Source organism: Neophocaena asiaeorientalis, unplaced genomic scaffold (assembly GCF_003031525.2).
Source record: "Neophocaena asiaeorientalis asiaeorientalis breed wild unplaced genomic scaffold, Neophocaena_asiaeorientalis_V1.1 scaffold177, whole genome shotgun sequence".
Classification (NCBI taxonomy): domain Eukaryota; kingdom Metazoa; phylum Chordata; class Mammalia; order Artiodactyla; family Phocoenidae; genus Neophocaena; species Neophocaena asiaeorientalis.
Genome location: NW_020172779.1, coordinates 4,998,187 through 5,024,152, shown reverse-complemented (window position 1 = coordinate 5,024,152; position 25,966 = coordinate 4,998,187). Strand labels below are relative to the sequence as shown.

At 35.1% G+C, this 25,966-nt stretch overlaps 1 protein-coding gene across 10 annotated transcripts in view; it reads left to right on the top strand.

Moving 5' to 3' along the window:
• Positions 1-25,966, top strand: part of TAF2 (TATA-box binding protein associated factor 2) — an 81,495-nt gene that overhangs the window by 5,146 nt on the left and 50,383 nt on the right. For 8 of the 10 annotated variants that reach the window (XR_003002728.1, XM_024741231.1, XM_024741228.1 and 5 more), the window contains 10 exons: positions 4,210-4,370; positions 12,145-12,263; positions 13,609-13,750; positions 14,974-15,205; positions 16,397-16,581; positions 17,893-18,006; positions 19,604-19,703; positions 21,336-21,421; positions 24,324-24,459; positions 25,468-25,622. Coding sequence is in view for 9 of the 10 variants with exons in the window: in XM_024741228.1 (XP_024596996.1) it covers positions 4,210-4,370; positions 12,145-12,263; positions 13,609-13,750; positions 14,974-15,205; positions 16,397-16,581; positions 17,893-18,006; positions 19,604-19,703; positions 21,336-21,421; positions 24,324-24,459; positions 25,468-25,622 (1,430 nt within the window). In the remaining variant the exon portion in view is untranslated. Of the gene's footprint in view, positions 1-4,209; positions 4,371-12,144; positions 12,264-13,608; positions 13,751-14,973; positions 15,206-16,396; positions 16,582-17,892; positions 18,007-19,603; positions 19,704-21,335; positions 21,422-24,323; positions 24,460-25,467; positions 25,623-25,966 lie in introns of those variants that run through there. The other 2 variants (XM_024741232.1, XM_024741233.1) reach the window with 2 other exon arrangements.

Sequence of the window (25,966 nt, the reverse complement as noted above, 5' to 3'; positions counted from 1 at the left end):
GTATGTCTAAATGTGTATATTGCTTTCAGAATCCAAAGAAGCCTACCAATTTTTGTACCTCCTTTTTTCCCCCCTCGTGGTGGGCAGTGCAAAGTGAAGCAACTTGTCTTTCACTTTAGAAGGTTTATTTTTATGTGCCTCAGACCACTGGAACCTTAGAAGCTTTATTGATGTGACAGGCCCCTGAACTTTCATGGGATTTAACTCGCAGCCTCTGCTATCCACGTGTTTTCTATTAAGGCATTTGGAGAACTTACTCTTCCTTTCTTACCAGGTCCAGATAGCATAATGTTGTCAATATAACATACCAGTGTGATTCTCTGGGCTATCCTGTCCTCTGGGCTATCAGGGGACTTTTGGACTATATTTTGACTGAGGAGGAGAGTTGATATAGTTATTAGTTACTAGATGACAGTGAGGGGTTTCTGACGTCTGGAAGACAACCTGCTTCTGATTGATTTTTTTTTTTTTTTCTGATAGGAATTGGGGGAAAAAAATTTGCCTGATAATTAGTCGCAATATTAGCTACCAAGAACTGTGCTGATTTGCTGCGGTCAAAGTACTGCATCTGCAAACATGGTTGTGATTGACAAGTTTGCGATAAATCACTATCATTCTCGAAAACCTACTTGACTTTTACACTCGCCAAATAATTGAGTTAAATGAAGACGTAGTAGGCATCATTCAAGTCTCTGTGGTGGCACTAATCTCTGCAATTCCCCAAAGATGTCTAGTTGCATTGATTTACTACCCTGGAGAAGGGGGGATGGGTGTTCCAGTGGGGTCCACTTAGTCCTTCCACTGTAGTCCTCACTCAGAGAGTGAGGTCAGAGAATGAATATGGGGATTTGCCAATTACTAAAATGTATACTGTATGTTCTGGACTGGGGAGATAATCTCCAGCCCTACTCTGCGTTAGACGTGGGAACCCCTTTATTACTTGACCTCCAAAGGCCGCCAGTCTGGGGAATACCCTGGCAGTCCAGTGGTTAGGACTTCACTCTTTCACTGCCAAGGGCCCGGGTTCAGTACCTGGTCGGGGAACTAAGATCCCACAAGCCGCACTGCACAGCCAAAAGCAAACAAACAAACAAAAAAGACCCCAAAGACTTCCAGTCTGACTAGTGGACTACTGTAATGTTTTGGGACTCCAGGGATTAGTGTCAGTTCAGAACCAAGATATAGTAACCCCAGGAAAAGGGCAAAAATTAATTTATTTGAGGTGACATAAATGTCAAGATTTTAAAAGAAAGATAAGTGAGAGTCGAACATGTTTGTAGGCATAGAAAAAAGTCTTAGAAAGAGGACAGATTGTAATTATAGGAGAGAGTAATTAATAGAGCAGGATTTCTGAGAATACTACAGAGGATGGCCTCTAGTGCAGTAGTGGAAGGATCATTCCTAAACAGGAGGGAAAGATAGGTATGTGCAGCAGAAGGGCAAGAGAATTGATAGTTGGCAGTTGAGTGGTTCAAGTTAAGGATCTTGGGTGGATGAGGAAGAATGTAGCGCTAAAAATACCAGGGAGGATTGTAGTGAGAAACTGGAGGAGGCCAAGGGACAGGAGAATTTCATGTGGTTGAACAGGAGGACTGGCAGAGAAGTACAGGCATTGTGGACGTTCCAGTTTAAAATGTCAACGTCAGAGCAGTCCTGAGCAGTGATGAGGTGTCTTTCAGAGTGTGGTCTTGATTGCTATCCTGGAATGGCAGTGAAGATTGTAGGAATTGAAATCAAGGAACTTTGAAGCAGTGATACTGCATGGATCAGCTATATCTGCATTCATGTCATGTAGAGTGATGGCTGAGATGGGTTAGAAAGGTAAAGAATGAACCTTCAATGAGTATTGGGGAATTTGGGCAACATTAATGAAAGGAACAGAGGATGGTGTACCTGTATGGCTTGAACACATAGGAAAAGAAGTAGAAAAGGACAATAATAAAAACATTTACTGATGCCAGGTATGATTTTAAGTGCATTCCTTGTATTAAATTGCTCAATTATAATAACACCAATAGGTAGGTAGTGTCAATATTCTTGTTTTACAGATGAGGAAACTGAGGTACAGAGAGCTAGAGTAACTTAGCTCAAGATCATATACTTACTGAGTAGTGGAGCTGGACTTGAATGCGGGCAGTCTACCTCAAGAAGACAGTGGCACTATTCTGCCCTTGCTCTTATAGCATATGCTGTATAAAAGCCTATAAATGATCTAGAAATAGTGGAAAGTAGGAGGTTTCCTGTTTTTCCTTCTTCTAATTTATAGTGAGTGAAAGAATAAGTAGTGTCTTTTCAAAGGGGATTCAAGAGATGTTTCATCTAAGGCTGACAGGTAGAGGAGTTTTTGAAAGGGCTGAATAGCACAGGGGAGTTACTTTAAATGGGGTAGGGACTCTAGGAGGATGGTCCGCTGTCAGGTGGTGGGGAAAGAGCAGGAGCAAGAAGAGAGAGTAAGTGAGAGGTTAGGTGACCTGGTGGCTTGCAGTTATGCTAGTAGCCAAGGTTGACAGGGATTGGAGGCCAGTCAGTGGGTCTGTATGTTGCAGGCAGGTGTAGGTTAGGGCTGTAGGTGATGTCAGAGACCTGATGATTCAAGGAGACTGGGCTTTCCCTATCTTCATGAAGTATACTCCGTTCACTGTTTTATTATTGTTAAACTTAGTTTAGAAAGCAAAAGCCTATTCTTATGTCTCACTCCTGTAACCACTTCATGACAGCACTTTACATAATCTTTTCTAGTTCACTTTTGACATTATCTTGGTTCTCCTTGCTGTCTTTCAGCTGATCCTAGCTCATTTATGTAGATTGGTCATTGGATTGCTGGTATGCTAATTAAGGGAATTTGGATCTTCATACAAGTGCTCACAGTTTAACACCTTTCAACTCAGAGACTTCATCAGCAGTATTTTTGCTTCTGCTTTTTTCTGTTCTTATTTGCTTCCGCATAAATCTGTCCGGATGGTCTAATTTAAGGATGTATGACTCTCTTATTTGGGAATTGGGGGAAAAAGGGCTGTAGAATCAATAGGCTTTTGAGCAGTTGGGCTGAATGTTCTCTAAAAAATATTCTTACGTTCTTGCATGTTATTTAAAAGCATTGTACTGAGAGACATTATGGCATAATGGGAATCAGTTGGGATCATTTAGATGTGGGTTTGAATCTCAATTCTCCACTTATTAATAGTATGATTTTCTTTTTTTTTTGGTGTGATTTTCTTAACTCTTAATCTGTAAAAAGTATAAAGTAGTACTTGTCTCTTAAAGTTGTTAATGGGATTAGAACATACGAAAGTAGTGTAATGTCTGGCATATAGTAGGGCTCATTAAATAGTAGCCATTGCAGTTGTTATAATCTACTTCTGTATGGTTATTCCCTGAATTTCATCTTAGGTATTCCTGTTGCAGCCCCTGAAATGTTACTATTTCATGTCCTCCATATTTTATGTTTCCAACCCAGAATATTAAACTCACTGGACATACATTCATTGTTTCAATGGTCCATCTTTCCCATTTGATTCAATGCAAGAGGGTGGTGGACAGTCGGTATATATAGCTGTCTCTCATGTCTTATGTACCTGCTTCAGATAGATGGCTCGCCACACAGCTAAGCTGGTAGAACTGTATATGGCCTTGGGACTGCTTGGTAGGAAATCATGCAGCGCTTTGAAGTGTCCGCTGCTCTTGGAGGTGGCAGTAGATTTTTCCCTACTTGCCTAAATGTTTCTTGTAACTCTTGCCACCTCACATCCTGATTTACCTCCCATGAGCAGAGACTCATACTTGTTAGCTTTGGTGGTATGGTTTTTTACCCTATTTTGAGGGGCCTTGTTCTTTTACTCACTGAAGTGGTTTTGATTCTCTTTTTGCTCTGTTGTTTTTTTTTTTTCCCCTTCCTCTCTGTTTGGATTCCAGTCTGTCTATAAATTCTTAAATTTGTGAGTAGTCCTTTTATTTTCTTTTCTAGCAGATGGTCTACTTTTCACTGATAGTGAATGTGAACCACCAGGATGATAAAGTAACATAATTCAGACCCATTCAGTCACTAGGACAGCCATACTTGAAGTGAGGATCCTTGGAGAGATTGTATGTGTGTAGCTATTTGGGATTCTGTCTCTGGATTGTAGTATGTGTATAAGTAGTAGAAATCAAAGAAATATGTTCTAAAACATACCTGTGTTCATTTTAATGAAATTATTATTATCTTTACAGGGATTTGTGGAACTGACTATATTTCCCACAGTTGCAAACTTAAATAGAATCAAGTTGAACAGCAAACAGTGCAGAATATACCGAGTAAGGATCAATGATTTAGAAGCAGCTTTTATTTATAATGATCCAACCTTGGAAGTTTGTCACAATGAATCAAAACAGTAAGTTACATACTTTAAAAGTCGATATTTCTAACAGGTTTTTTTTTTCATTGATTGGATTAATTTTTTTCAACAGATTTTTCTTAGATTATTATTAGATTTTGGTTCCCAATTTATTTTTTCTAATTATAATTTCTGTTGCTTCTACCACTACACACATTTGGTTCAAAAAATTTTACTATCTCTGGCCAACACAGTAAGTTATTAAGTTTCCTTTCTTCAGACTGCAGTTTTAAAGAAGTACTATCAGAGAACTTTAAATACATTTTCTTAGCCATTTTTCTACTTTTAAAGTTTTAAAAAAATATTAGTTTCATAGATATTAATGTAATCTTCAGTGAATTAGATGATACTGTAATCTGTACATCAGAAACTACTTTAAAATATTCTATAAAATATTTGACAGCTTTCGAATATCATATAAAAATAGTCTGAAATATCTCATTCCTTCTCCTTAAATATTGCATCTGTTGAGGCTACTTCTGATTTTTATCAGTAAACTTATATCTTTGTGATCAGCTTTATGTTCTGCATTTTTCATTTAAATACTTTGTTTTCACCTTTCCACGTATAATATGATAGGCTTCGTTTTTTTATTGTTTTTATGGTCAGGTAATATTCCATTTATTCGGTATACTGTGGATTACATGATTATTTTCTAGATCTTTTTTTTTTTTCTTTTACTTGGAATTATTTCCTTAGGAAAGTAGGATTACTTATTATTCTTTTATGGCTCTTTTTAGCATTTCACTTGATTGTGCCCTGGGAAGATTTGTACTGATTTAAATACTGTCAACTACATTTGGAGGCACTTGTTTTTTCCGTTTTGATAGCATTGCATTATATCATTTCTGTGATTCTTAGTATTTTGGGTTAGAATGCCCCAAACTGTAAACTCTGTTTAGTCAAGGTGATATTTTAACTAGTCTGTATGTATAATATTTGACTATGGCAGCAGTTCTCAAAGTGTAACACCTAGACAAGCAGCATCAACATCACCTGGGAACTTGTTAGAAATGCAGATTTCCAAGCAGTACCCCACACCTACTGGTTCAGAAACTTGGGATAGGGTCTTGCAATCTGTGTTTCAACTAGCCTGCCAGGTGATTCTGATAAAAGGTAAAGCTTGAGCAGGAACCACTGCTTTAAGGGATTGGGAGGGTTGAGAAAGGACACTTATCAATAGACATACTTATCATCCCAATAATCATTGGTTTAAAATCTTTGAAACTCAGAAGAGAAAACGGTGTTGGGAAAATTCAGGGAGTCTCTGAATTGCTCATGTGACTTCCCATTCTATAAAGGTGAGTGGTTGAAATTACATGCTTTTACAGCCACACTTGTGGAACTGACATGAAAAGATTTATTACAAAATCATCTGCATCCTCTTTCCCCCAGAAAAAAGCAATCATTTGCCTTTGGAGCAGTAAGTATGTGCCGCTAATGGATGGAAAAGTCATGTGTAAAAGAGCAGGTAGGGGAGCCATTACCTTGCCGGAGGCCAAAATAGCCACCCTGTCGAGCCTAGAACTCTGCACTGATGACAGGGTAAGAAGCTTCTCCATCTGCCAGTCACAAAACAATGTTTGCACAGCTGCTTTACCAGTTGTTGCCGCTCAGGTGTCCAAGAAGATGATCTGTGACAGTGCAATGACAGCAACAGTGGACTTCAAATCTGTTGAGAAAGCAAGCTTTCCTATGTTAATTTTGAGGTGATGATATCCCCTAAAACTTTTCTCTAGTGATAGGGAAGATACCTCATCACTTTTAGTATTATAAAGAAAGAAAAGGAAGTCATAAAGGAGAATAGTGTCGAAGGTTAGGTTAGGAAATTGGGAACAATAGAATATATTTAAACTTTTCAGGTAGCACCAGAGCTCTCTTAGCCATGGTCACTTAGTATTTTCTGCCTGGCTCTAGAATCCCGATTACTTTTTAAGAGAGATGACAGTTATTTTTGCCAGTGTTTGTTTATTCTCTGACTTGTTCAAAAGAGGATTTGAGAGTGGTTTTAGAATTTTATTAGACAACAGTTTTTTAAAGTAGCTAATGAAATTAGCACAAAGGGTAAAAAAGTATAGGATGGTGGGTACCACACTGTTAAGTTACTAGAGGAAAACTGTAGATTTGGTTTTGATATTTCTGGTTGCCATACGAAAGAGGGAAACACTATTGTTTATAAGATTTGTAAGGCAAAAGACAGAAACCTACCAGTTATTCAGAAGAAATGCTGCTTAGCAGTTAGATATGAAAGGTATCTCGTGTGAATGATGTTATTTATTTTTAAAGAGAACTTTGGCAAAGGCAGATAGTTAAGGTCTTTAGCATGTCCCTAGATACTTCTGTTACTTTTCTTGTTTCTAAAGTAACTTTCTTTCTCTAATGAAGCAGTAAAATTTCTGCTAAAGCTGAAACAAATTAAATGTAGCAGATTTGATTTGAAAGTTAAACTTAAAACTCAGTGGTTAAATTTGGTCTTGAATATGTACAAGAATGTCCTAACATTCAAAGAAGTAATATGCTACTTCATCACATTTTCTCCTTATTTGTTTTAAAGTTAAGGTGCCAGGCCCTCCTATTTTTAATGGCAAGAGTGTGCTTACCTTGGTTGAGATTCAGCACCTTTAAACTGCAGGGGGAATGTAAGGAAGGGAAACATTTAGATAAGAGACTAAGAGGCATTTCTACCTATTTGATCCAACTAAACGTTAGCTGAGTTGTTAAATTACCTGTACTAGCAAATAAAATACCTGTTGGTTATGTAACATCTAAAAGGCTTCTCTTTCTCTCCGTGTCTCTGTCTCTGTCTCTCTGTCTCCCTCTCTAGCTTATTGTCTGCCAGGAAAATAATTTAAACACTTGAAGTTTCTCTAAATATATTTTCTGTTTGAATCTTACATATTGTAGGTATAGTTTGCCTCCATAGAAGCTATGTCTCTTTGGTGGTTTTTCTGTTTTTCTTTTTTTTTTTTTTTTGCTACATTTCTCTCTTCTTAGAATAAAGTAAATGTAGATTTTACCAGAGAGACTGTTTCTGTGCATGAGTAGCCTACAGCCTAAAGTGACATCTCTTTCCTCCTTGTTTCTTTTCCTTCCCTGGATAGGCTTTGCTGCTTTGAGAAGACCTTTTTTATTTTACTTGAAAAGTCTCCACTTTCCTGAGTTTCAAGAATCAGTTTAATTCCTGTCTCCTGTCTTCATTTCCATTAAGGAGTGGCAGTAGAAACGAAGCTAACTTAAGATATAAATGAAGTAACTTTGAGTGATTGGAGCAATTTTTAGAGTGATTAGAATTGATTTTTTAAATTGCTTTTTTTAGAAAAAGATTTTCTAGGTCCTTTATTTTAATACAGACGTCTACAAAGGGATTTTAAATGTTATTTTACTGATATCATATGGTAGAAGTGGTTGATTCCTTTTTTGATTATGGTTAAGTAATATGGATACTAGTTTTTTTTTTTTTTTTTTTTTTTTTGCGGCATGTGGGATCTTCCCGGACCGGGACACGAACCCGCATCCCCTGCATCGGCAGGCGGACTCTCGACCACTGCACCACCAGGGAAGCCCCTGGATACTAGTTTTATATTTTAACTCAGCCCACAGTGCCTCACTGGCAGTTGTTTTAGTAGTATTGCTTGGAATTGAGTTGTCATAATTGGAAGAACTTTGGGGTTTGTTTAGTCAAAACTTCAGCAGGAATTTTTCCTATATTATTCTACCTTCTGCTTGAATATGTCCAGCTCAGGAGAGTTTATTATATTTTAAAGCACCCCTTTCATTTCTGAATGCTAGGAAGTTCTTTATTACATCGAGCCACAGTCTGTTTTACTATAATGTTCACAAACTTATGCTAGTTAAAAATTGTTTTCCTGTAAGTTTTCTCTTTTCCAGTCTGTAGTATCTCAATACTTTCAACCATTCCTCATTTAAAACTCTTTCCAAATTTGTTAACCATTCTCTTTGCCCTGCTCTGAATACTCTCTGGTTTGGCATTGTGTTTTCTTAAATGTGGTAACCCTAGAACTAGATAGGGTTCTTCTTATTTGGACTTGTAATCACACATGCATAGCAGTAAAGCCATTTTGTTCTTATCTATACTCATTGTTTCTAGTGGCTTGAAATTCATTAGCTTTTCACAAATAGCTACTTTAAAGTAATTGATTCAAGTTTGAGCTTGTTATCAGTGAAATACCATAGGCTTTTTCATAGAAAAACTTGTTAAGGTAGAGTTTTCTCTAAGCAACCTTATTTCATGGCATCATTATCAAATGTTGTTTCAATTATTTTTGAAAAGTCATTTTTATTAATTTTGATATTGGTTCCATTTCTGGAAAATGGATTTTTCTGTTGGTTTTTACTTATTTATTTATTTATTTTATTCTGTATGTGAATTATAAGACAGAAGAAAAAACTGAGTGTGACAAGGATATAGAGCAGAACTCTCAAACACAGCTAATAGAAATGTAAATTGAGATCGAATGTATACATAGTCTATGATTGGTGGTCTCACTCCTACGTGTATATCCAATATGTTCACCAAGAAAAAAGTGCAGAACTGTTCACAGCAGCATTTGTAATAGTCAAAACTGTAAATTACCTGAAAACCCATCAATGGTAGAATGGTAGATTGTGGTATATTCTTACACTGTTGGAATTCTAAAAGTAATGAGACTGAATGACCAACAGCTAGATGCAATGATATGGATGGATTTCACAAACTTAATGTTGAATAAAACAAGTCAGACACAAAAGGATGTGTATTAAGTTGTTAATCTATCTCATTAGATGTCAGAATAATAGGTTACCCTTGGTGGTAGGAAGCAGGGCTAGGTTAGTGATTACAAGAGGGCTTCTGGGAGGCTGGTAAAGTTCTGTTCTTGCTCTGCATGCTGGTTACTTTGGTTTTGTGAAAATTCATCGAACTGTATACTTGGAGTGTATATATATATTTCTGACGTATATTGTGCTTCCATGAAATGTTTTTAAACGGAGAAAAAGTTTACAAATAATTAAATCTTAAGTTTTGCAAAATCTGCACACACAGTTTTAAGAAGCACACGTTCTTTATCTGACAAAGAATTAAGAGATTATTTTAATTTAATATAGATGTTTATAATAGGTTCTTGGAGAAAATTCTTTTGATTACCTTAATTTACTAGTTTTTAAGTATCCCCTACAACATTACTCATCTTTAAGCTTTGTTTCCTTAAGGAAGAATGGGTGGTGGTTATAGGGCAGGGGCATATTAATATTTTGCAATCATTATTATTCTGAAAATTGAAAACACTTACAATCTTGTCTTGTAATTTTTGGCTTTTATTAGGTTATTATGAAAGGAAACATTTTTGATTCATATTATGAAAGGAAACACTGAAATCCAAGCCATGAGAAGATTGTTCCTCATAACTGACTTTCCAATAGATTCCATTTATAATGACTCACCATTTTATTTGGACCACTTTACCTTTTCTCAGGAAATAAGGAGACTGAGAATAATTTTCCATTAAAAAAAATGAGTGGTTTAATATGTAATGTTTAAATTTGGCCTTTTGTGTAACGAAGATTTTTTTATTTTTGAATTTCACAGATAACTGGGGGATATTACAAGTTCTTCAGCTACCTTTCAGATTTCATGTTTTTGAAATCTTACTGAAAAGAAATTGCAACCTATAAATGTACAAAGTAGTTTTTTAAATTAGATAGTATGTTAACTAAGTACTGGTAAGGATGCAGAGCAACTGGTATGTTCATATATTGCTGATGAGAATGCAGAATGGTATAGCTATTCTGGAAAACAGTTCAGCAGATTCTTATAAAGCTAAACTTATGTTTACCATATGACTCAGCAGTCCCACTCTTGGGTGTTTGTACTACAGAAATGAACATTAAATTCACATAAAAACTGTTACACAGTTATTTATAGCAGCTTTATTCCTGATAGCCAAAAGCTGGAAGCAACCCAGATGTCTTTCAGTGGACGAATGAATAAACAATCTGTGGTACAGTCTATTCAATGTAATACTATTCATTATAAAAAGGGACAAACAGTAGATACATGTAACACCTTAGATGAATTTCAAAGACATACTGAGTGAGATAAGCCAGCCTCAAAAGGTTGCATTCTGTATGATTCCATTTATTTGACACAGGGCATTGCACAAGGGGCTTTTGTGGATGGCAGAACTGTTCTATATCCTGATTGTGGTGATGGTTGCACATGTTAAAATTTATAGAATTATATACCAAAGGAAAAAAGTTACTTTTACTGTATGATAATTAAAAAAAAAAAAGATGGTATGTGAAAAAACAGTCATTTGTTTTTTAATTGTGGTCCTGGAGTTTTTAATACCTTTATTTTACATATTTAAGAGAAAGAAAGTGTTAAAATTATTGAGAAGTCTGCTTTACTTTTAGAACCTAGTGTTTTGTAGTTGTTAAAAGTCATAGTTAATATTACATCCTTACTAGTTAGGAGAGAGTTGGAGATGGGGGAGGAATGGCCTCCATCATATTGAGAGTGTGTAAGTTTAATGTTTTCTTTCATGGCTTTTCCTCTTTTATTTTCCCTATAATTACTCTGTAGAGTATATGAAACTTGTCTTTTAACTAGGTTAAAAATTTATTAAGCTAGTGAAATATCACTGACTTGACTTTGTGGAGTTGTCTAATGGCAAGATGATAGACATAAAGGTGCGCAACAAGAATATGGCTCACAGTATTGTGTCTAATCTTGTTTTCTCGCTCTTGCCATTCCTTGTCTTTTTTCTTTCTTCCACTTCTTCCGTATTACTTTAACTGATTTCAGTGAGGAAATGCGATATGTGTGTGTATGTATATACATACATATATATATATATATATATGAGTTATTTTTATGGAATAAAATTAGAAAATCAGATGAGAACAGTATTTTCATATTTTCATAAGGCTTCTGTGTATTGTTTTCATTCAATAGGAAATAAGGCCAGGTACCTGTTGAACAAATATTTTTTGAGTGTCCCGTGGCATTTAGGGGATATAACAGTGAACCATCCGAAAGTTCCTCTCCTTCATTAAGGTTACATTGTCATATACTGGGGAGTGGAGGGGAGCAGTATTAAATTTTGAGGAATTAATTCCCATTCTGATTTGTTTTAAACACCTTAATTTCTATCAGATTATAAAGCTTGTTGAATCCATTCAAATTTTTGCCAGATTGATAAAGAATAATTATTTTTTCAATTCTATGTATATTCTTTACATTTGTATTAGGAAAGTGTAGTGGCTTTGGCATTCTAAAATTAATGAAGGATGTGATAGTCATAATAATCACATAGCATTGGAGAGTAGACTATATATGCCATTGCATTTATAGGTTTTTTTTGGGTTTTTTTTTTGTTTTTCTTTTCTTTTTTTGCAGTATGCGGGCATCTCACTGTTGTGGCCTCTCCTGTTGCAGAGCACAGGCTCTGGGCGCGCAGGCTCAGCGGCCATGGCTCATGGGCCCAGCCGCTCTGCGGCATGTGAGATCTTCCCGGACCGGGGCACGAACCTGTGTCCCCTGCATTGGCAGGTGGACTCTCAACCACTGCGCCACCAGGGAAGCCTGCATTTATAGTTTAATAGTTTTAGTCTTGGGAAATAGAGCAACAGTTACTTGGCTAAAGAGCATTCCTGTGAGTTATGTAAGATGATATAATGGTTACAAACAAATGGTGCCAAGCATTTAAGAAAATGCTTGGTGAAATATATGGCTTATTGTTAAAGCTGGCTTTCTCTTTTTTTTTTTCCCCAGGAGAAATCTCAATTATTTTTCCAATGCTTACGCAGCTGCGGTTAGTGCTGTGGATCCTGATGCAGGAAATGGAGAACTTTGCATTAAGGTTCCATCAGAGTTATGGAAACACGTTGATGGTAAAATACCAAGAACATGTTGAGTATACAGTAAAATCATGTTGGATTCAGTGACTAGAAACTTTTCATGAAAATTAATGGTACTAAATTATAAATTAATCAGTTGAAATATACAGGAGTTGGAAGCTCTTTTTTTTCTTAAAGATAATTAATTGGCTAACAGGAAAATAGCAATCAAGGGCTATGACAAAAAGCAACTCATTTCACTGTTGCTTTTAAAGCGAAAGTTATAAAACAAAAATTAGATGGTTGGAACAATTTGTCAAGATTTGAGAACCCACACAGTATTAACTCAGTTTAGAATTATAGCATTTTATAAAAGGAAGGATCCTAAAAAGTCATCTGATTCAATTCTTTCCTTTTACGGAAGATTAATCTGAGGTTTAAAGAGAGTAAGTGACCTGCTGGATGTCACTAATTAGTAGTAGAGCCAAGGCTAGAATGTAGGGCTGCTAACACCCACTCTGCATACTTTTACTTTGTCTTATTATTTCTGAATCTTCTTTATTTCCTTGTATAAAGTTATAGCCATTATAATTATCATACATAACCTTCTGCCTACCTTTATTTTGCTTTATAAAATTAATCAAGATAAGGAAGTAAAAGACTTTGTTTTGTTTTTGCTCTTTTTGGATAGTTTGTATGTGTATATGGTGGGGGGAGGGGTTTACCTTGCAGGGGGGTTACCTAGTTTAGGGTGCAGGTGTGGAAGGTCATCACTACATGTTCACGGGTTGGAGAAAGTCCATATGGTTGTAATGTTTTGAGGGAAATTAAAAGGAACATCTTTCTTTAATCTTACGGAAGCAACACGTATTTATTACTTAGAAATCAAACACAGTAAATAATGCTGCATAATGTAAATTTTTGGGTAGTCCTTCCCTCCTACCCCACTCCCTACTCCTTAAAGTGACAAGTAGGGTTAACAATCTGTGTGAGAATATACTAAGATATACTAAGAGAACAAACTTGAAAAGTAAGTTTTGAATTGGATCTGGAAGCCCTTAGCTATGTGGTAGTTTTAAACTATTTTCTTTAGGCAGTATAGCATTGTCAGAAATGTTGAGAGGGGGATGTGGTCTGACCAGTATTTTGGGAGAACACAAGTAGCAGTGACTAGAATTGAGTGGAGGTAAGAACACCAGTGGAAGCAGACTGTTGAGTTCCTTATAGGCAAAGAGATGGTAAAAGCCTAAACTAGGTTAAGTAGTGTGATCTTTTATGTAAAGCTCAGCCTTTGATTCCCAGTTTATGTTCAGTGCAAGTCTTTGCCCTTATTATATCGACCACTGTTACCTAATTATATTTTTATATATCAATGTATGTATGTATTTATTTGTTGCAGAATTAAAGGTGCTAAAGATACACATCAATTTTTCTTTGGATCAGCCAAAAGGAGGTCTTCATTTTGTGGTACCCAGTGTAGAGGGAAGTATGGCAGAGAGAGGTGCTCATGTTTTCTCTTGTGGGTATCAAAATTCCACAAGGTAGATTACTAATTCTTATGTATTTCAGTTGATTTCATTTTTTCAATTGCATTTTTTTCTATGAATATGCAATACATGTATTTAGTGTAAAATGAGAAGTATGAGCTTGATCCCCAACTACTTGAACCTCTTCTGAATCGTGTTCCTCTTCAATCCTGTCTTCCCTCCTTTCCTTTTCAAGTCTACTGTTCTAAAGTTGTCTCAATTCTTTCATTTTTTAAACTTTTGTATTGAAGTAAAACATACAGAAAATTACACAAATTGTAAATAGAAAGCTCAATACATTTTCACAAGTGAACAAACTCGTGTAATTCACACTCACATCAAGAAAGAGAACATTAACATTACCAGCATCGCAGAGTACCCCTTCTACCCACTTCCGTTCACTCTTGCCCACCTGATAGCCTCCTGCCGTAGGGCAACCACCATCCTGATATCTAAAATACTGTAGATTGATTACACCTATCTTTGAACTTCAGTAAATGGAAGCATATGCCTTATGCTCTTTATATCTGCTTTTCTTGTGTAACATTGTGGTAGTGAGATGTACCTTTATTGTTGCATGTAATTGTAGTTCATTCTCATAGCTCTGCAGTTAACCATGTTATTGAAATATTATGTTATGTGTAGTCTCCTCAGATTATTAACTCCTCCAAGCCAGGGATGATGTCTTATGTTTCTCTGTGTTTCAGTAGCAAGTACAGACCCTGGCACATAGTAAAACCTGATCTGAATAGAACATTGAATAGAAATTTTATGTCTGGCTTTACCAGCACTGTTTGAATTTATGCAATGCATCACATACTCCAGAAAAGCAGTTTCCTGACGTTATGGAATAGATTCTGAATATTGTACTTTTAAAAACTTTCTTGTAAGCATTTTTAGTTTCCAAAAATGAATGCTACATAAAAACTGACTATGAATATACAAGTAAAAATTATTTTTAATTAAAAAATTGGAAACTAAGAATTGCTTACCTCTTTTCAGGGTTTAAACTGGAGGTACTACATGATATATTTTATCAATATTGCCAATAATATTTGGAGACAGAACTTTATCTTTAATCACATTCTTTCAGGTTGCTCAGTAAAAAACATCAGTGGGCAAATAGCTAAAATTTCTTCTTGTGCATATTCTGTAAATGTTAAAATAACTTATATGTGGCAGAAACAATGTAGGTTATACTTTCAACATGTTTTCTGCACTGTTGATCTTTTTTCTAGATTTTGGTTCCCATGTGTTGATTCATACTCTGAATTATGTACATGGAAATTAGAATTTACAGTGGATGCTGCAATGGTGGCTGTTTCCAATGGAGATTTGGTGGAGACAGTGTATACCCATGATATGAGGAAGAAAACCTTCCATTACATGCTTACCATTCCGACAGCTGCGTCGAATATCTCCTTGGCCATTGGACCTTTTGAAATACTTGTAGATCCATATATGCATGAGGTAAATCATAGCTTCTTGCTTCTTTCCCTCCCACTCTTTCATGCCTAATCAGAAGAATATTAATTAAATACTAAGTTTTTCTTAATTCTTCTTTCAACTGTTAGAACTATCACTAGAGAGAAAAGGTTTCTTTATCTGAAATATATAATGACATGCAGTTTGGGCCCTGACCAGTAATGTTAAATAAATGCTCACCGTTCACTTATGGTAGTCTCTAATCTGTTCTTTTATAGTGTTGTCAGAAGAATAGTTTTTTATTGTATATTAAAAACTTTCCTTGCCTCCATATCCTGCAGTAATCAAATTTCTTTAGCATGGCTTTCAAGAGCTTCTAGAATTTGACCCTAATATTCCTTTCTAGCTTTTTCCTCATTACTTTTCTATTTATGGTGGTTATATTCAATATAGTTTACTTAGATTTTTTTCTGACCAAACCATATTTTTTCCCGTCTTTGACTGTTTAGGATGTCCTCTTTTCCCCCTCTCCTTACCTGTGAAACTTTTGTTCAATTCATAAAGTTTAGCATAAATGTAGTCTTCATGAAACCTTGCTGAGTCATTCTAGTCAGACTGATATGTCGTTATTGATGTTGTTCATTTGGCACAGAATCATAATAAGAGACAGTGAGACAGTATGTGATATTTGAGTGTCTGTGTCCAAAGTGGGATTAATGTAAGATGTAATTATTTCTGTTGCTGATATTTCTTATCTCCTCACTACCAGTAAGCTTCCCTGCAGTTTTCATATTGTTTTTTATATGTACTGAAGATAGTATAATGACTGTTAATTATTTAAGATAGTACTATGATGTGCAGTATTCACTAGGTTAGATATTTATGAATCAAAGGCAGGTTTACAATAAGCCTTGGAAATTTAGATTGTTTTGTATGCATATGCAAAAGAAACTTTAATTTGGAACCAAAGTTATCATTTTCATTGGATCTAAGCATTTCAGACTTATAATCCATCATGAATTTAAGTCTTAAGTGTAATGAATATTTTGTAAACATAGTAAATAGTCACTAATTTCATACCAGTATTTTCTCTCAGTGCCACGGATTTGTTAAAAAAAAAAAAAAGGTGGGGGGCACGGATTTATATGCAGCTTCATTTATAACTGAGATATTTAGGAAATTTAAGATTTCAGTTAACTCTTTTATTTAATGATCTTCCCTGCTTTTTATTTTTAGGTTACTCATTTTTGTTTACCTCAGCTTCTTCCATTGCTTAAACATACCACGTCGTATCTTCACGAAGTTTTTGAGTTTTATGAAGAAATTCTTACATGTCGATACCCATATTCTTGTTTTAAGACTGTATTCATCGATGAGGCTTATGTTGAAGTGGCTGCTTATGCTTCCATGAGCATTTTTAGGTTTGTATCCAAATTCAAAAGGCCTAAATTAGGTTAATGATGTGAAGATAGGTTATTTATTTTGTGATCAATTTTTAAATTTATTTATTTATTTATTTTTGGTTGCATTGGGTCTTTGTTGCTGTGTGCGGGCTTTCTCTAGTTGTGGTGAGCGGAGGCTACTCTTCGTTGTGGTGTTCAGGCTTCTCATTGCGGTGGCTTCTCTTGTTGCAGAGCACGGGCTCTAGGTGCACGGGCTTCAGTAGTTGTGGCTCGCGGGCTCTAGAGCGTAGGCTCAGTAGTTGTGGCACACGGGCTTAGTTGCTCCGTGACATGTAGGATCTTCCCAGACCAGGGCTTGAACCCGGGTCCCCTGCATTGGCAGGCAGATCCTTAACCACTGCATCACCAGGGAAGCCCCTGTGATCAATTTTAAGATGCAGTTTGAACCTTTTCCCTTCAATTTAGTTATGGTTGGCTTTGTAGAAAATCCAGTTTTCAAAATTGAAAAATGTAGAAAAGCATAAAGAAGAACATTTCAAAATAACCCCAAAGATTCATAGTATCTTTATCCAGAATTAACTGATACTAATTTTTTACATATGTGTTTTAGTCTCTTTTTGGCTTATGCATTAAAAACAAAAATGATACAAGTTACTATATGGGTATCTAGTGAGGTTTTTGTCCTAGCACTATTTAAAAATTTACTGATATCATCAGAAATTTGTATGCAAAAAAAAAAAAAAAAGAAAGTTTTATTTCTTTTTTCTTTTACCCTCTTTACCTCCCTCCCTTCTTTCATTCCTTGAAAAGTGCCAAATTTAGAAGTTATATGTCTCAGGATCAGTCATCTTTTTGGGGGGGGTCTATTTTCTCTTCTGTAAAATGGATATAATAATAGTGTTCTTGCATTCTTCCGAGTTGTTTAGACAATCTGATGGGTCAGTGCATTTGAAAGTAAATAATATAGCACAAAACATTAAAGTATTATTAGGAAAAGATTTTTGAAATTAGAAGAGCCCTTCATAAAAAGATCAGTCTCTGCTTAACATACCAGTTTCTGATTGATGCTGCAACCCCCTACCCTCCTAAAAGGGTATTTATATTTTTCATGGAAATCAGTGGGAAACATTACAGTCCTTGCTTTAAACAAAAGTTATTAAGATTATGAATTTCAACTAAAATTGTAAAAGCTGTTGGGGACAGTATTCTGGTTTTTCTCTTTTATGTATTAATTAAATTCTGTTATTTTAAAAGTGTGATTATTTTATTTTGATTGAATAATTATTTATTTCTTGGTTATAATGAGCTATCTCTTCTTTTAAATTCCAGCACAAATCTGTTACACAGTGCCATGATTATAGATGAGACACCTTTGACTAGAAGGTGTTTAGCCCAGTCCTTGGCCCAGCAGTTTTTTGGATGTTTCATATCCAGAATGTCTTGGTGAGTAATTTCAAAGTTTACAACTACTGAGAAGAATCAGGAAAGTTTATTTTTATTTTCTTTTCCTGCAGTGTAAGTTGAACTTTGTCCTAACTGCAGATAATTAACAGACACTATTACATATATTTAAAGAAAAGTAATCAGTATAAATTTCATCCTAAATTTTTGGCCATGTCCTCAGTATATCAATAGAGTTAATTTTGTAATATGCAATAAGAATAAGGTAAGAATTTTGATAACATCAGTTCTTAAAGAACTAAATAAATACTGTAGATACAAGGACTTCAGTGTACAGAGAACTATAGTTAGAATTCTGATGTCAGTATTCAGTGCAATTGGTAATACTTAAGGTAAAATAATGGTCCTCTACAATAGTGATGTTGCTATAGGGATTTTCCTGTTAGTTCCTAGATTTGTGCTAATTTGCTTGAAAGATGTGAGAAATACAACACTTTTTATTTTCTTTTTTAAACTTGAGATGCATTTGAAGAAATAGACAAAATTCCCTTAAGATTATAACTTATGATTATAATTTATAGTATGTAAGTCTTGGTGTCTTTTTCTTTCTTTCTGGAGGGGAAAGGGTGGAGGGTAAGACTTCTTGATTTGTAATTTTCCTAAGACATAGTTTCATTAAAGGATAGTATCTGGAACATGATAGACAAAATGTTTTAATGAACGAATGAATGAATGGATAAACATACGAATAAATAAATGAATGAAAGGTGTCATTGCCTTTCCACTTAAGAAACTAAAAAATAAGTAACTAAACTTGAGGTCTTAGACTCTCACTGATAATTATGCATGGGATTGGTAATAAAAGAATGTGGACTTTTAAGAATTGAGCAGTATTGGGGCTTCCCTGGTGGCACAGTGGTTAAGGATCCGCCTGCCAATGCAGGGGACCCGGGTTTGAGCCCTGGTCTGGGAAGATCCCACATGCCGCGGAGAAGCTGAGCCCGTGCGCAACAACTTCTGAGCCTGCGCTCTAGAGCCCGCAAGCCACAACTGCTGAAGCCTGCGTGCCTAGAGCCCGTGCTCTGCAGCAAGAGAAGCCACCACAGTGAGAAGCCCGGGCACCACGATGAAGAGTAGCCCTCGGTCACTGCAACTAGAGAAAGCCCATGCACAGCAATGAAGACCCAACGCAGCCATCAATCAATCAATCAATCAAAAAAAAAAAGAAAGAATTGAGCAGTATGGTCCTGGCTATGTACACCTCTTTCCTTAGAGGCAGACAGTATGGGCAGACTTGGGTATAAGGGAAGCAGTACTGCCAGAGCAAAGCACAAACATAGGTACCTTGAACCAAGAGTATAAAGTGGTCTTATAATTAAGTTGATGCCAGATGTGAAGAAGGTACAATGAATGGATAGGCAGAATTCAGTCAGAGGAAGTGGGAAAACCAAATGGTTTGATAACTTTCATTTTCTTTAAGAAGGCAGAGAAGTACATGCTAATGCTTGTTCTGTTACCCTCTTTGGCCTTTGGCCAAAAATATCTGAAGAATTTTTATTATTAAAATAATAAAATTTATTATATTTTATTTATATTAAAATATATAAAATGATATATTATTATTTGACTTTTTGCTTAGGTCTGATGAATGGGTATTGAAGGGAATTTCAGGCTATATTTATGGTCTCTGGATGAAAAAAACTTTTGGTGTTAATGAATATCGCCATTGGATTAAAGAGGTAAAAGCAACTAGATCCATTTTCCACTTAGAAGTCAATAAGACATGTTAGTGTTCTCCAGATTTTCAAGTCATGTGTCCTTTATTTTTTAGTAACTATAAAATACTTATTGTCATTTGAAAGTCCTTGAGTTTTTCCAGCAAAATGAGAATCATTTTACAGAGAAAGACTAATGGTCTATTTTATCTGCTTTCCATTGTCAGTGTTGGCCTCCAAAGACTTTTTTGCTAAGAACGAGAATATTTAAGCTCCTTAAACATCAAGTTAGTTGTTAGATATATTCCAGCTCCTCATAGTAGTCATTTTTAATGTAATTTTGTGCTTTCTAAATTTGTTTAGGCTTAGAACCTAGATTCTGGAGTCAGTTTGCTTTTCGTTTTGCTTCATACATTCACAAGCTTTATTTATGATTTTGCTTAATCTTTCCAAGTGTCTTTTGTATAAGGAGAGTAAGTAGTAGTAGTATCTGCTACTACTAGTAGTATCTACTGCTACTACTAGTATGGACAGGGATTGTGAGACGTTATACGTGTGATGTGCATAGTGCCTAGGTCATAATAAGTACTTATTGTATGTTGGCTAGTCCTTCAGTGTATTTATGTTCTCTGTCATTTTCACATCTTTTCCCATTATTTAAAGATTTGGCCAAAAAGAGAAAGTCAGTTGTATTTTACCTAGCCCATTCTGTTCATATACATTTTAATCATACCATGTTTATCTTCTCACCTCTCAGGGGGAAAAATTTCAGCCTTTAATAGCCTCATTAAATAGACCCCCTCTATCCTCCTTCTTTTCTCATTTTATATACTTTTACCATCTAAACCTAAACTTAAGTAAGCCAAAAAGTAATTGCAAAAGATTTCAAATATCGAGAACTATAAAAGATTCATACATCTAGAACTGAAGAGTCCATTTTTAATTTCAAAAACTTAAAGTGTTTCAGGCACTGTTACAAACATTTTATAAATAGTAGCTATCTTAATCCTCCTAGCTACTCTTATTATTTGCATTTTACAGATAAGGAAACTGAGGCACAGAGAGGTTAAGTTATTTGGCTAAAGTTACACAGCTAGTAAGTAGTAGAGCCAGGATTCAAACCTGACTTTTAACCACTTCATTATGATTTTTCCCACTTCTCTGTACTGCTTGTATGTTACCTACACTAGTCATGAATTTCCAGCACAGTTGTGTTGTCTTTTTCCACTTAAACTTTTATTTTTTCATTTTGATCTGTCATATTAAAGAAAACTAGAGAAGTTTTAAAATTATAGATCCTGTCATAATTTTATCCCTATTTGTTTTTACTTGCTTAAATCCTCCACCAGAAGCAAAATACAGAGAAGGAAGAAATAAACTTGGAGAACAGGTCAGAGAGGTTGGGCAGAGCCATTAGGAAAACTTGCCAGGCTACTGGCCAGCCCTAAAGTCATAAAGTAGAGAAGGCTTTTTGGCTCTATCATTCGGCCAGTTGTGTAGTCTGCTTTGTTTATAACATAAACTACCCTTCAAATGCATTTCATTTATTTTCAGAAATCTCCATTCTGATTCCGGGAAATTGGAAACCACAGTTGAATTCTAAAATTTGATATGTAAAATAATTTTCACTGACCCCTATTTTTATGTCTTTTTAAGGAGCTGGACAAAATAGTGGCGTATGAACTAAAAACTGGTGGCGTTTTATTACATCCCATATTTGGTGGAGGAAAAGAGAAGGATAAGTATGTTTATTGTTCAGAGATACTACAAACCTTGTTTTATGGGATTAGTCTTTTAGGATCACTTGTATGTGTATCGAGGCCCACACAGGCCAAAGAAGTGTTAATAATGGTCTGTAATAATACTGAGCCCATAGATATTGGTAGTATTCTAATAACTCCTTTCATTACTTTTGCATGTGATGACTGTAAATGGATTTAAACATTAAAAAAAGACTAAAAATAATAAAGCTTTTTTCTTTTTCATGTTAATTTCCTAATGCTAATATATTGTACTATTCTCATAAATGTTTAAAAATAATAGAAAAGGCTAAGTAGATGATTTCAGCATCAACACATCCTACCTATACCTGTTTATCTGAATGGTCAGCTACCTAGACACTTATTTACTCTTTCCTTTTTTTTTTTTGGCGGTACACGGGCCTCTCACTGCTGTGGCCTCTCCCGTTGCGGAGCACACGCTCCGGACGCGCAGGCTCAGCGGCCATGGCTCACGGGCCCAGCCGCTCCGTGGCATGTGGGATCTTCCCAGACCAGGGCACGAACCCGTGTCCCCTGCATCGGCAGGCGGACTCTCAACCACTGAGCCACCAGGGAAGCCCCCCTCTTTTCTTTTATTTCCCTTTTTCTCACTTTCCTTCTTTTCTTTCCCTTTCTATTTTTTAGCAAGTCACTGAGACAACCACTTATAACAACATAATGGTACTAGCAGGGATTCTTATTTGTTCTAGGGTCCATGAATTCTCTAAGGGAATATGGATTGAATTGGGTGGGAAAGTTTTTCTGTATTTTTTACTCACCATTAACTGAAATTTTATATTTCTTTTAATTATGACTGTAGGTAACAGACAGTGCTGTGACTTTGTCAACAGTAGAAATCATGGATGTTTTCTTGTCACATTTTAATTGTTAGCAAGTATCTTGAAATATTCTTTGCACTCATTACCTTAAAATTAGTACAGTAGACCACTGCTAGGTCTTGTTATTTAATGCATTAATAAACTAGCACATATGTTGGTAATGTCATAGTTATAAAAATATTTTGATAACTGTATTTCATTCTAATTGGTTTCCTTTGTAAACCTGTGTATTTTATTGTGCACATTTAAAAGCAGTTTTTTCTGTGGTCCATAGGATTAACCAGACTACCCAAGTGTCTAAAAGTACAACAAAGGTTAAGAAACTGCAAGTTGTATAATCAGTAGTCTTTTCTTTGGTGGAAGTATGGTCACTGAGACAAGATTAGGTCAGTGGCAAGGCATAGGAATTTGGAGTTAGACAGACTTGGATTTTTGTAGTTACTGATTTTTGTGAGCCTAGAAAATTGTATAACCTTTGTGAGTGTGTGTTTTAATGTGTAAAACAACAATGATTATCCATCTTAACCATGTTTGTTGCCAGGATTACTTGAGGTAAAGCTTTTACATAGTATGCACTCATTAAAATGTTAGTTCCTTTCCCTTTCTTCTCTTGACTGCCTGCTATATGGCAGTTTCCCAGCATATAATTAGAGCATTCCCATTGTGTGTAAATAATTGTTTACACTAAATGCTTTTACCTTTGTTCTGTCCATTTATTTAGTTCCTTTTGTATGCTTGATTTTCAAAATTTATGTATAAAAGCAACACATGAATGCATGCTCTTTGAAGAGATTCAAAACAAGACAGTTCAGAAGTATGTGGAGTAAAAAGTAAAAGATCTTTTTTAGCCTTCTTTCCACTTCTCACTCCCATTACTTCCTCTCTTGGAGATAACCTGATTATAAATTTGGTATATTGTCTTCCAGACCTCTTTTTTTTCTGGTCTTTATTTATGTGTATATGACAGTTACAAAATACAATTTAGTCATGCGTGTTACTGTGTACTTCTCTTTTTTTAAAAAATTAACCGTATCTGTATTTTGGCAAGCATTCCATGTGACTGTACGTGAATTTACTTTGTTCTATTTATATGCTATATAGTATTCCGTTATACCTTGGAATTTATTTAACCTTTTTCATATTGCTGTCCATAAGCCCAAAAGTAATAGTGGAGTATAAAAGTAATTTTTCAAATATCAAATTACAAAATTTTATATTTCAGTATGCCATGCTTTTTTAAGGAAGTGTAATGACTATTCTTACACATTGATTGTGAGAGTGTAATTTGGTACACTGATTTTGAAGGGTAATTTGTTAGTACCAATCAGAATTTTAAAATGGGTAATTTTTAGATTGAGCAATTCAACTTCTGAGTATGTTATCATATAGAAATTATTCTTCTAGATATTTGCCATACAGAAATACTGCACATGTATGAAAAGATAATCACTGTAGCATTATTTGAAATAATAAAAAAGTATAAACACCTTAAATGTTCATGTATGTTGTAAATATTTTCTACAGACTGTACCTATCTTTTAATTTACTGATGATCTCATGTCAGAATTTTTAATTTTTACATAGTCTGGTCTTTATGTCCTCTGGATTTTATATTTTTCCTTGTGAAGATTTTTCGCACCCCAAAATTATGAAAAGATATTTTTTTCCTTTATTTTCTTCTAGTACTTTTATAATTGTTTTTGTTTAAATATGTAATCCATCTTGAATGTTTTTTGTATATGCTTTAACCTGGGGATATTGATTGGAATTGCATTGATTGTATGGATGAATTTGGAAAGCATTGAAATAGTACACTATTGTGTCTTCCTACCAGGAGGTTGGCATGTGTTTCTGTTCGTTCAAATTTTCCTTTATGTCTAGTTAAGTTATTTTTAGATGTTTCCTAGTCTTCGTTGCTCTCATACTAAGGAAATTGCTAAGGTATTCCCATGAGGTTTTTGATTTATTGTCTTGATGTAGCTATGAAATTTATTGTTTATTTAATTCAAATTTGTTATATTAAACAAATCTGTTTATTTTTTTAGTCCAGCATCCCATCTACACTTTTCCATAAAGCATCCACATACGCTCTCCTGGGAATACTACACTATGTTTCAGTGTAAAGCTCACCTTGTGATGAGATTGATTGAAAACAGGATCAGTATGGAATTTATGTTACAAGTAAGTATTAAAGAACTTAACAATTATAAAGAAAGATCTGTTCTATATGTATATAATCTGAATACTATTCTGTAGAATAGGAGTCAGGGCATCCAATTAGCTGTTTGCCCAGTAAGTAACCTGTTCTTTTTGTTTGTGTTTCCTCAGATGTAGAGTGGGTATGAATACTTGACCCACTTAATGCAGGATTTTTATGAAGATAAAACTAAAATGTGAGGTTAAAAGTAAAACCTGTTTATGCTATGATTTTATGTCTGGCGTTATTTAGAATATTAAGGATGAAGTGCCATTTACAAATATTTTCAATAGAAAAAAGCACATTTATCTAAAAGATGGTTATTTTTGCTATCGCTAAATTCTGCCATATGTTTTAAGCAAGTTTTGGCGGAAATAGTTGATATGTACTAGTTGAGGTAATAGAAAGCCAGTTGTATTATAAATGTTCAGCTATTCTTTTTCCATTGATAATATTCTTAGAGGTAAGTGGAAAATAACTTTTTAGTAATCTTTTTTTAAAAAGCATTTTAAATTTGCCTTAAAGTTAAGTTTCTTGAATCCTTCTGTCCTTTATCTTGCCTTTAAAGAGCAGAAATATTAAATGAGATGTGGTCTGTAAAGAGCCGGTTCACTTCTTAGAGTGGTATAAATGCAAATGAGTGTTCTCAACTTCTTAAAGAACGTGTAGTTCCTATGTAAAGCTCGTAGCACAATATGTTATAGGTGTTGTATAGTATTATAGCTCTTAAAAACACAGTATTCATTGTCTGGCCAGGATGTCATTAAAATTCAATTATATTTAGAGGAAGAATGATTTTATAGTCTGGCTGTTTAAATCTTTTCATGCTTTCACTGCTAATAGTCTTTAACTAAAACAATCAATGAAGTAAGATGTGAAATTGTCTTCTGTAATTGTCTATAATAAAGTTATAATGCAAAGTGGGAATAGTACAGAATTGCAAGCAATGTATATTATCTTATACAAACTAAATGATACTTTGATTCTTGCAGGTTTTCAATAAACTGCTAAGTTTGGCTAGTACTGCTTCATCTCAGAAGTTCCAGTCACATATGTGGAGTCAGATGTTGGTTTCCACATCTGGATTTTTGAAATCCATCTCGAATGTCTCTGGCAAAGACATCCAGCCTTTAATAAAGCAGTGGGTGTATCCTTTTCAATAGCAGTTCAGCAAAGGAGGGAAGGTTATGTGTATAAGGGGAAGGAGGAAGAAAAGGGCTTTGCGGGATGAAAGGAGGTAAGTAATAGTAGAAATAACCAGGAACTGTAAATCATTTCCTCTAAGGTGCCTACTAAGTATTGAGACACACATACATACACATCTGTATTTGTAAAATTTGGCATAAAGTACCTTTTAGTGTGTGAGTATAGCAATAGGTTTGATGGTGAGGGAGGTAAATAATCCACCAGACAGGCCTGTAGGATTACTTGTAAGATGCAGTGGTCTGGTGACTTCTAGATGTGGTTAGAGGTTGGCACAATTTGAGTGGT